General features: G+C 45.8%; 1 protein-coding gene across 1 annotated transcript in view; it reads left to right on the forward strand.

Moving 5' to 3' along the window:
- HDAC11 (histone deacetylase 11) overlaps positions 1-12,062 on the forward strand; it is a 258,327-nt gene that overhangs the window by 16,921 nt on the left and 229,344 nt on the right. Inside the window, exon 2 of the mRNA XM_078661452.1 lies at positions 3,542-3,690. Within this exon, the coding sequence (XP_078517578.1) occupies positions 3,542-3,690 (149 nt within the window). The remainder of the gene's footprint in view (positions 1-3,541; positions 3,691-12,062) is intronic.

The raw sequence follows: 12,062 nt of genomic DNA on the forward strand, positions 1-12,062 counted from the left end.
TTTTTCGAGTTGCAACTGGGTTCCTCTGGTCTTTCCTGATTCCCCCCCCCTGAGGTCCCGACTCGTGTCCGTTGGGGGAGGCTGTGTATTTTATCCGATCTCCCCATGAATTTCCCTCCCCTGCAACCAGCAGATTAGTCAAAATGCAGACACATCCATTTCCATTCCTTGCATTCTGATCACCTCCGCTTTTTCACCGTGTCTAAAATGACTTGTACCCGAGGGGTATGGCTGACCGCCAACCAAGATGGCTCCACACTGACACTGCTCCGCGGCTGCCGATAATTAAATCCCTATAAATCGGTCATGATACATATGGTGTCGATATGGCTCGAACCCCAGATGGCAGCGGAGGATCTGATGCACCCCCAGAGGAGGCCGTGGCTGTTCAGGTCCAAGCGTCGGTGGAAAAGGCGCTGGGGGAGAGAGTGAGCCATCTGACTTTGTGAAACCTGGACCTTGACAGGCCAGGTCAGGAGACAGCAGTGAAGGAGATGCAATTGGGCACAGAGCCCTAGCGGATCGAGGGCTCTGGTGCCCTGAGACTGAGAGGGCTTCAGAAGGAGCGAGGTTAGAGGGAAGCCAGGACGAGTGACTGGAACCACCCAAGGTGAGAAACAGCACAAGAAGGGCCTGGAGGGAGGCCGACTTGTAGCCCAAAGGAAGAGCATTGCAGAGACTGGTGGAGGCGCCCGCCCTCCTCTCTGTGTAGCATTCAGGTAGGGGAAGGTGCTAGAAGTGAGTTCTGTGGTGCCCAAGCGAGAGTGAGGGAAGGGAGGACTGCATGGCAGAACAGGCCACGGATCGACTGGAGGCTGGAGGAACGTCCCCTGAGGGATGCAGGCCGCAATAGCTCTTTGGTGCTGGAGCCAGCCAGCATGACACAATCCGAGGGAGAAAGCACTAAGACATGGCAGTACGAGCAGGAACGGGCCCCGGGTAAGTAACAACAAGGCACGCAGTAACAGAGGCATACTGCATGCAGTGCGACACTGAGGAGGCTAAATTCCACTGGGTGAGGATCCGGGATGACGAAAGGTGAGAGAGACTGGCTACCTTGGGCCAATACATCAGCGTAGGGCATACAGATGCGGGGAGGGCCCGCCGGTGGTAGAGGTGGAGAGGAGGGAGGTGGGAGGAGAGGCCTGACTCCGGGAGCAGACTTTTCCTAGGTCCGGCTGCAGTGGGTGGCATTTGGGCCAAGAGAGGCGGCTGAACACAAGGAACTGAATTTTGGTATTCGTTGTTTTTGAATGCATATGGGATTAATATGCAATTGTTTTTGTGCCCATCTTTAAATTAGACTAACAATGCCACCATGTTTCAGACTGTCATAAGTGGCAGTGTTGGCAATTAAGTTCCAGTGCCAAGCACCAGATCCCCCCCAGCTCAAATTAAGAACTGCTAGCTGGTCAAGGGTGCTTTTTGTTTGACACTGAAAGGACAGAGAATGTTGGAGATGTAGGCTTTTGTGGCCTCTGTCCTCTCCTTTGTTTGTAAAGAAGATGACAAATATATCCTTTATACATACATGTAAAGCATCCATGACTTCTTCCTGCATTCTGCTGTCGGCTGTCTGGGAGAAAGTAACTAACTGCAGTGAAAGTCAGTTGAAATGCCCCACTATAACACTTGTACAAGGAATTACCCCAATTTCTGCAGGATTATTTCTGCTGTTTAGCTATACCTTTAATCCTGCTTGACCTCTGTCTGTGTTCTGTATTCGAGGTATAGTTGTCCTGTCTAGCCTGTACTGTGTATTTATTGTGAACAAGAAATTGGGTTACTGGTTGCGGGGTGAAACCCTGCTCAAGCTGCAGCCACAATCCTTGTGAAAGTGAAGTCACGGGCAAACCCCAAATTAACGTGTGCTCAACTCCCTCAGGCTTAACTTAAAGGCAATGTGTCAAGTATTTATGCAGCACTTCAACCAGTCATCAAGTAAAAACACAACACAAGAAAATCTCACACCAATTTAGAACAAGCATTTTCAATACGATAGGTCTCGCATTTGCGAGCGTTTAAGCTATTGGCATTGAAAATGACAATTCCTTTTATATTTGTGTTTTTAAAAGGAACACATATATAAAAGGCATTGTTGTTTTTAAAGCCAAGTGCACAAACTCGCAAATGCAAGACCACTATAATTGTGGCCACACCCTTTTTTTAGACGATGCTCGCATATTCAGGTTACCCTGAGCAGCATCAATTGAAAGAGGCGTGGCCACCACTATAGTGAAAGCAAGTAGGGTATCTTCACCCAAAGTAAAAAAAAAAGAAGTAATTTCAAAAGCTTAATAGCGCGGCCGCTAAAGTGAAAGCCGCCACGCTGATAATGAAATGATTAAATAGGCACAGCCCCTAAAGTGACTGCAGACCGCGCCATATACTAAATAATTAATTAAGCGCAGCTGCTATAAAGCGGACCACGCTGTAATTTGAAATAAAATATATTACAATTTAAAACAACGCGGGCGGGTGCTCCGATGCCGTGGGTGGAATGGGGGAAGAGCATTAAAGAAAATAGTGCTCACCAACTCATACAGCGTACCGTGTAACAACTGAAGTAAAAGGGCCAGTCTTTGGTGGAGGTTACAAATGAAGACAAGGCGGTACCAAGGAGGGACTAACAAGCCTCTGTACGAATCAGAAGCCAGAATATACGATGGGCAGTCGTATAAGCCAATGACAAATATTGGCGGAGAGTGGGGAGGGCTTCAGGAGCATACCTCAATACAGCATGCCTCGCAGAGTGAGCAGCGCATGTGCGCTGCCCTTAGGCTCGACCTAAAAACAGAGTACATTTTAATAAATACCGAAACAACAACAATCCAATCAGTGCAATCGGAGAAATGCAAGTTTAAAGATTTCAGTGTAAATGGCACCAAAAAGCACAAAGCGCCAAATGCGGTGATCTAGTCGCTCCAGACCTGGTCAAAGTCACAAATTAATGCCGAAGGCGATAGAGCAGGGGCTGGTTACAGGGACCCCTTTTAATTCCACTGAACACAGTACCTTGATCCTGATACAGGAGGCAGAAGGCCAAAGGTTTAGTGATGATCCTGCAGAAAGGTCCAAGTTCAACAGTGGGGAAACAACATTTTCAGAGGCAGGGTGCAATGCTCATGCCTGTACAACACTGCGTGTTGTTGTGAGTTTATTTGTGGTTATTTAAGGAGATCGAGAGATAATGTTTCTGCTGTACCATAGTTTCAAAATTGGTAATAATACTTTTGCACATATTTCTAGTCCTATGGCGCTAACTGTATTTTCTGGACTCGTTTCCTAACTTTCCCACATTCAGTGCCACATCCTCATAGAATAAGGAAGCATAATGTGCCCCGCATTATTAGCATTAACGCTAATTTACATTTTGTGTGACACTCTAAATGCTCCTGGATTGACTTTTCAGTAGCAGGCGTATGGCATGTTTAATGATGCGAATTTTTTTTTTTTTTAAAAGGCCGCAATTGTTTAATATGCTAAGTAAGCAGCAACCAATTAAGTATAGTTAACACAATTGTTTTTTGTCTCCTTGTAGGCCTCACAAAACGCAACTTTATGAGAATATTCCATCAACATGCTGGCCTATCGTTTATTCTTCCGATTACAATATAACATTTATAGGCCTGGAAAAGCTTCATCCCTTTGATTCAGCAAAATGGGGAAAAGTCATCAATTTCTTAAAAGGTACAGTATATACTTTTGTACTATATTGTATTTAAGTCAAAAGTGGTATACGTATAAAGAGAATTTAGTACTCACAATTCATTACAGTTGGTTTGGCAACAACAGCTCGTTTATGTTGTTATCGAAAGACCATCTAGAACACCAGAAATATCACTGCCACAAACCTGCAAGAGAAATCCACAGGTGCACAGTAGCAAGTGTAAATAAATGAATGAAGTGCAATAAGAGCGTGTTTCAGCATACCCATTTCACAATCGAGAGATGATAAACGAAAGTCAGAGACGCCGAACTATTGTTCTTGTTGAGAGACTTTGGCAAAAAGGAGCATTAGAGCGGTTACACAAAGAAAACACTAAAGCTGGCTACTATGAATGAAAACCATTGACAATTGTTTGAGATATCTGGTATGTGATACTCACCTTTTTATCTGAAGGTCTTCAAGATTATTGATCCAACTGGATTCATGAATACTCCATTATTGAAATGTGCAGTTTATTGTTACGTCCTTCTGGAGAAAATATATTTTAAAAAGTAAAACTTTCGTTTGAGCACCAATCAATTCCTGGTCTCACACTTTCTTTTTTCATCCACCGAATTTGACTTTGAGTCCCCTATCTAAGATTTATCTCCTCGGATTTTGTAGCAGCAGGAAGGGCTCCTGTTACTGTCATCCTGCTAAGAGCCTTTTAAAGAAAAGGCACTAAGATATCTTTCCACTCTAGTACCCTGGAACGTGCTAACGACACACAGATTTCTGCAGCAGGTGCCTTAACCCCATAAGATATTTTTAAATGCAGCATGTTTGTGGATAATTAAGTAAGCCGGAGTAGATTTACTGTCACTTTTGTCCTTGTTGCCAATTTATTCGGGGTAGATTCTAAAAAAAATATATCTACGTTGAAAGATTCTATTCTTTGTGATCCTGGACCCCTTTCAGCTGCTAACCCGTGGCTCCAAATTTAGGGGACCCCGGAGTAAATGTTTCCATTACCAACACTGCTGCCATAAATAAAAGAGTCATTAACAGCTAAAAAATAATCCCTGAGGACCATATGAAGAGCAAACCCTAGATCCAAGCTGTGTAGTACATCATGCAACTGGGGAACAAATCCTGTACTCCACAATGGAGCTCTACTAGGATGCGCAAAACCTTTGTATGTAAATAATTAGTTCTGCTTTTATTTCTATACATTTCTTGCTATTAAGGTTGAGAAGATACTTGCTGTGCGCATGGTGATGTATACTCTGAGATTTTTTCATTCCCAGTCAATTCAATTCAAAAGTGCTTTATTCGAGTATTACTCATAAAAGCAGACAAACAAACACATAATAAAATACAATTAAATTACAGAGTCAATTATGACTTAAGCACAATACACATTAAAAAGACAGTTTAGAATTACATTTCATCCTGCTATATATAATCAAAGGTGCAAAGTTCATATAATAAAAAGTCAAATTTAAAAGCAATCCAGTATCACTATTAAAAATCAATATAAAAAATGTTCATCAGATAGACACCTCGCATGTGAACAGAGAATAGATAATCTAGCAGTCTCTGTTCAACTAAGCAGAGAGTAGTCACCCTACTAGCAATCTCTGCCTAATTACCCACGCCCACCCCAAGTACTTTGCAGTCGCTATAATAATCCAGTTTAAGGAGGTAGATTTAACAATGCGTAGAGCTACCATACTACTTTTAGTACCCAAGTTTCTACACATGGGAGCCAACCAAACACGTCTGGGAGCAGAATATGCGTAACAAGCAAACAAGAAGTGACCTAGCGTTTCCTTTCCTTCCCCACAAACTGGGCAAATAGCTGGACCTCCATTTCTCCATTTTGATGTTAAATTACTCAGTGGTAGAGAGCCAGCCCTCATTTGGAAAAACAGTTTCCTATCCATGGGTTTAGTTATAAGATCCCAATAGATTTCAAGCATGGGAAACAGTTTAGCTTCAAGGAAAGCAGTCGTCATAGACCCATAATTGTTGCTAAGGAAACTCCTGTTTTCAACCTGTTCCCAGAAAAGATTTTTTATGAACAACTTGGATGGGAAGGATGACCCTGTTGGATCGGACCACAGTTCGATTAACCCTAGTTCACTTAATGCTATTTTTAATGATCTAAACCATCTGATTTTATGGAATCGGTCTGCTTTGATGACATCAGCAAACCCTGCTGCATAGTGTGACAACTCAGGGGTGGTCCAGATTCTACGCCAATATAATATCGGACGAAGTTTGCACATTGCCGAGATTTCCTTCCTGCCAAGGTCATATCTGAGAGGCAAAAGGGGGCTGCTCTGTGGGGTGCCTGTTAGTTTCCGAAGGAAGTTATTCTCTGATGTCTGTAACTCCTGGAGGTTTTCTTGTCCCCACATCTCTGCCCCATACAATGATGACCCAATTGCCTTAGCCTCATATATGATCAAAGGAGGTTTAATTGGTTTGGTCAAAGATTTACTATGTTCCTTGATGATGGCACCAGCCAGTTGTTTGTGTCTTAATACTGCAATGTTTAAATGATGGTTCCATCTGTTATCATTTGAAATGTGGATCCCCAGGTAAGTAAAAGAATTTACTACTTCGAGGCAACGCCCACTCATGGATATTTTGGATTTAAAATTTCTGCTAGAATTAAAGACCATGAGTTTTGTTTTGGCTGCGTTTACCTCCAAGCCGTGGTCACTACAAAATTTGTCAAAAATTACCAGTGCCTTTTGCAGACCGCTAGGGGATTTTGATAAAATTAAGGTGTCGTCTGCGAACATTAAAATAGGAACTTTTACACCTGCGAGTGAGGGAGCATCTACAGGTTCGGCTTGCATGCGGGGAACAATTCCATTAATGAAAAGTGTAAACAATGTCGGTGCCATTGAACAGCCCTGTCGAACCCCACGCTCGACAGGAAAATCAATAGTGTCGTTACCGTAACCACCCCATTGGATTTTAGCATAAGTGCCCTCATGGAGTCTCATGATCAAAGTTAAAATGGTCATCGGGACCCCCAGAGCTGCCAGCACCTCCCACAATTTTGCCCTCGGCACCAGGTCGAATGCAGCCCGTAAGTCAACGAAAGCTGCGTAGAGACTGCATCCACCCAGAACCACGGTCCTCCACTGTATCAATTGAAAGCGGAAGACCTGGTCCACAGTGCTGGTTGCTCTGCGAAACCCAGCCTGAAAAGGAGATAAAACGTTCTGCTCCTCTGCCCAATCAAGCAAGTTGTTAATGATTACACGTCCTACAACTTTCTGAACCGTGTCAATTATGCTGATTGGGCGGTAATTGCAAGGTTGAGCACGGTCTCCCTTTTTATATACTGGGATAATAACAGCACCCCGCCAGGATACCGGGATTTCAGCGCCCCTAGCAATATGATTTAGTAGAAGGCAGATGTACTTGCTCCACCTGTCGGTGTCATTTAGAAAGACATCCGCCGGGACTCCGTCAATACCCGGAGCTCGGCCACTACGGACAGATTTCAGGGCAGACAGGACTTCACTCTGCACAAAAATGTCTTTATCTGCGAACAGATAAGTTGGGCTGGAGCTATTGTCAAACTGATCCCTGGAGGAGTACTGCTCGCTAAAAAATTTAACCCATGCATCGTGAGAGACATTATTATTGGGAGTTTCTGGAGATCTATCGTGGCCCCATTTGACAATATGCCAAAATAGTCTAGAGTGTTTGCATTCACTTGCACATTTCAGTTTCTGCCAGTGGTCTTCGTCCCATTCTCTTTTAGCCCTAGCGATGCAGTTTTTATAATGCTTCCTGGCAGATCGAATCTCGCTCAAGTTGTTACTTTTGATTGCAGCTCCTAATTTAAATCTTGCTGCCCTACAATCTTGATTATACCACTTTGCTGATTTATGCGGGCGGGCCCTAGTGTTATGTACGGGTTTTAAGAAGAAGCTTTTAACTTCAGTAAAAAGAGTCGTGTGTGCTTTAGTGATATCTTCATGTCCATGTGAAGACCCAGCAATACTCTCCAGTGCCAAAATGGCCTTGTCTGCCGCTGCTCCTATCTTTTCCAGGACCTGCTGATCTGTCTTGACACCAGACCACCTTAACCTACGCATGTTATTAGATGGAATGATCGTCGGGAGCACAAGTTGGTCACAAGGGGTTGGAGCAAGTTCGTTAGATGTCCACCAATTATGTGAGACACATAGCGGGTCGTGGTCGCTTTCTGGCCTAGCAGTTAATACCATGTCACTGAGAGATGACCATATGGATATACTACAAATGACATAGTCAATGCGACTTTTACTTCGCCCGTTGCTAAAAGTCATGGCGGGAACACGATCTGATTGAGTTCGACCATTCAAGGCTCGTAACCCGTGCTCCAGACACATAGCGTTTAGGCCTAGGATGTCAGCCGTCCACCGAGTTATCGGTGGGGAATCTAGTGTGGGGATGTCCCAAAGCTTATCTTCCTCTGCTCCAAGAGGAGAGTCACCAGTGATGAGAGGTTCGAAAGTGCGATTTAAATCACCTGCAATTAGAATGTTTTTCCCTGCAGATTGTGTCTCGAGAAGATTAAAAAGACTCAAAAGAACCTCAGATTTACCTTTACTTCCGCCTCTAACATAGATATTATAAATATCTATGGAGATGGATAGATCGCTAGTCAATCTAATGAGCTGGATATCTTTTTGGTCAAGCTCCACACATTTAACAACAGTTTTTAAAGACTGCCTAATCCATATAATAAGGCCCCCCATCGGCCGCCCTTTTGGGCCCTTGATAGCAGGAACATGGAAATTTACATACCCCAAGGCAAAAATAGGATCGCACGCCCAAGTCTCTTGGAAGATGCAAAGGTCGTAATTATTAATAAATTCAAACCAATCAGCACAATCCATCTTGGAACAAAGTCCAGCCACATTCCAGGACAAGAGATTCCCTGAGTTTGATGTCGTAAGAGAATAGGGGTTTGTAATGGTCTTGTGTGACGTCCTACCCCCAGTGACCTGATTAATGGTTTTTACATTGGATGGCCCTGGTGTATCATCGGACGGATACCCCTGAGTACAATCTGTAGTTAAATTACTGACTGCATCAAGAGTTCTTTTGTCACAGAGGGGCAAGGGGATAGAGTTACAAATAGATGGTTGTCAATCACAATCATTTAAGTTAGACAATGCAGAAAAACGATTTTCCAACCCCAAGCCCCAGTCCACTGAAGCGACGTCCTTCCTCCCCCTCTTAGTCACAATGTTCCATTTGGTTCTCAAAATACTTGAGTTTGGGCCACTTCCCTTTCTAGAATAGAAGAAGTCCAAAGTCAATGGAACTATTGAGGTTGATCTCCGTTGTGGTGGTAGGATGTTAGGTAAGATGTTAGGCAAAACCCCAGGGTCAGAAAAGTGTAGGACAACACACTCCCCTTTGAACTTTTTCACCCTGTCCCCAATCCACTGGACCCTTCTTGCATTAACGAGCTCTTCAGAGAGTTGCTGCTTTCCCCGTGGAGTGATTACCATGTTGTTGGTCAACCATGATAGGGATTTGTTTATTAGAGAAGATGTTGTTTCACGCTCACCTTGAGCCAAGGGCGGAACATTAGCAAGAACAAGTACCAATGGGGAAGCTTCAACCACAAGCTCGAAAGTCCCTTTTTCAGTAAATGGGTCTTCAGCAACAGGAGCAGGGATCGGGGCGATATGAGAGTCACCAGGAAGAGTACTATTAGTTGCCATTTGTAGGTTTGATACAGGGGTAGGGATGAGTCCACTGTTAGCTGCAATTACTGTTTTACTTAGAGATTCCTCTATCTTGGCAGAGACATTTTCCGGGAGTTTACCTATCTCACCCAAGGTTTTTTCCAGCAGACCTTCCAGTCGGTTAACCTCAGAGGTTAACTTATCTATTTTGCTGACCAGTGGTTTAACCACACCTTTGATTTTAGTATCCATCAAAGCCAGTAGTTTATTAAATTGGGCATTTGAAAGTGTGATATAAGCCTCATTAGTCAGATCAGGCTCCTCTTCCTCTGAATGTTTCCTTGGGAGGTTTGCAACTTTGTTCTTAGCTGACCTTAGACACTCCCTTTTCCCCAGGACGGGTACTGGAGGGGAGATGGAGGGATCATGACTAGTGGTTATCTCTGTCAGTACTTCGTTAACACTAAGGTCTTCAGGTCCAACAACAGTACCACTAGGCTGTATAATTATAGTATCCGGAAATGAGTCGAGTATTGCACAATTTGTGCTATTATTAATCTGAAGGCCAAAGGGATCGTCTGACTCGATATCAATAAAGGGAGATTGGGTGGATGAGTCTATTCCCAAAGATGCTCTCCTGTCACTGTTGATTTTTTCTACAACTTGTACCAGATAGTCCTCAATAGAATTGCTAGAAGTAGGTAACTTTTTAGGAGGCATAATACTCTTTGCACACAACCAAAGTTAAAAACTTACGATGTAATCAGCCGGGATGAAGAAATGTGCAGAAGCGTCGGTTTCAAGACAGCAAACCAAGAGACCAGGCCCAACCCAACCTAGGCCAACCTCGGACGGCCTCAGACGGCCCGCCCTTTGCCCGGGCTTCGCCCCGGGCGTCCCGCTCGCGTCCCGCGAGACGGGGGTTGCAGCAGCTTTAAGCGCCGCCTGGCGCGTAATCGACGCAGGAAGCGTCTCAGAGGATGCTGGGTATTGTAGTTCGATACCAAGAACCAGCGCCGCTCTCCGCTCAACGGCCGGACCCGAAGTTGGAGCTGGGGTCTAACGGCGGGAGGCGGGAGGCGGGAGGCGGGAGGCGGGCGGTCTGAGCAGCAACAAGAGTCCCTCTCTCCTCTCACAAGGGCGTCCAGAAACCAGTGGTAAACCTCAATGGATGTTCCCCCACTCGACCGGGGTTGCAGCAGCTTTAAGCGCCGCCTGGCGCGTAATCGACGCAGGAAGCGTCTCAGAGGATGCTGGGTATTGTAGTTCGATACCAAGAACCAGCGCCGCTCTCCGCTCAACGGCCGGACCCGAAGTTGGAGCTGGGGTCTAACGGCGGGAGGCGGGAGGCGGGCGGTCTGAGCAGCAACAAGAGTCCCTCTCTCCTCTCACAAGGGCGTCCAGAAACCAGCGGTAAACCTCAATGGATGTTCCCCCACTCGACCGGGGTTGCAGCAGCTTTAAGCGCCGCCTGGCGCGTAATCGACGCAGGAAGCGTCTCAGAGGATGCTGGGTATTGTAGTTCGATACCAAGAACCAGCGCCGCTCTCCGCTCAACGGCCGGACCCGAAGTTGGAGCTGGGGTCTAACGGCGGGAGGCGGGAGGCGGGCGGTCTGAGCAGCAACAAGAGTCCCTCTCTCCTCTCACAAGGGCGTCCAGAAACCAGCGGTAAACCTCAATGGATGTTCCCCCACTCGACCGGGGTTGCAGCAGCTTTAAGCGCCGCCTGGCGCGTAATCGACGCAGGAAGCGTCTCAGAGGATGCTGGGTATTGTAGTTCGATACCAAGAACCAGCGCCGCTCTCCGCTCAACGGCCGGACCCGAAGTTGGAGCTGGGGTCTAACGGCGGGAGGCGGGAGGCGGGCGGTCTGAGCAGCAACAAGAGTCCCTCTCTCCTCTCACAAGGGCGTCCAGAAACCAGCGGTAAACCTCAATGGATGTTCCCCCACTCGACCGGGGTTGCAGCAGCTTTAAGCGCCGCCTGGCGCGTAATCGACGCAGGAAGCGTCTCAGAGGATGCTGGGTATTGTAGTTCGATACCAAGAACCAGCGCCGCTCTCCGCTCAACGGCCGGACCCGAAGTTGGAGCTGGGGTCTAACGGCGGGAGGCGGGAGGCGGACGGTCTGAGCAGCAACAAGAGTCCCTCTCTCCTCTCACAAGGGCGTCCAGAAACCAGCGGTAAACCTCAATGGATGTTCCCCAGTCATATCTCACTCTCTTTGACTCTGTCCTTCTGCCAAATGGCACAGACAGGGTCCGCAGAGTTGAATCTTCATTATGAATGAACCTCAGCGGCAGTAGTGGAAAAGTACTGTTAGAAATGAGGTCTCTAGTTGGCAGAAGTATTTAAGTCAGAAGCACACCCTAAATTAACCTGTGCTCACCGTCTGGTAGCTTAGCACGGAGCAGCCAGGATTAATTTTAAAGGCTATTTGTGCAGCACATTAATTAAGTAACGCGGTGAAAACACAACAAAACGACTGCACACATGTTTAGAAAAATAGAGAATATGTATTTGATTAAAACAAGACGAAAACGACAAAAATACAATCTGTAGAAGTTGAGCTAGGAATTTTTAAAGATTAAATCCCAAACAGTGCTTAGAAGTCAGTAGCGCTAAAGCCTTACTTGAGGTCACGGTAGACCTGGCCAAATCTGTAAAGGCAAGCCGATCGCAATGGAACGCAGCTCAGATA

The sequence above is a fragment of the Lissotriton helveticus genome, chromosome 9 (genome assembly GCF_964261635.1).
Source record: "Lissotriton helveticus chromosome 9, aLisHel1.1, whole genome shotgun sequence".
Taxonomy (NCBI): domain Eukaryota; kingdom Metazoa; phylum Chordata; class Amphibia; order Caudata; family Salamandridae; genus Lissotriton; species Lissotriton helveticus.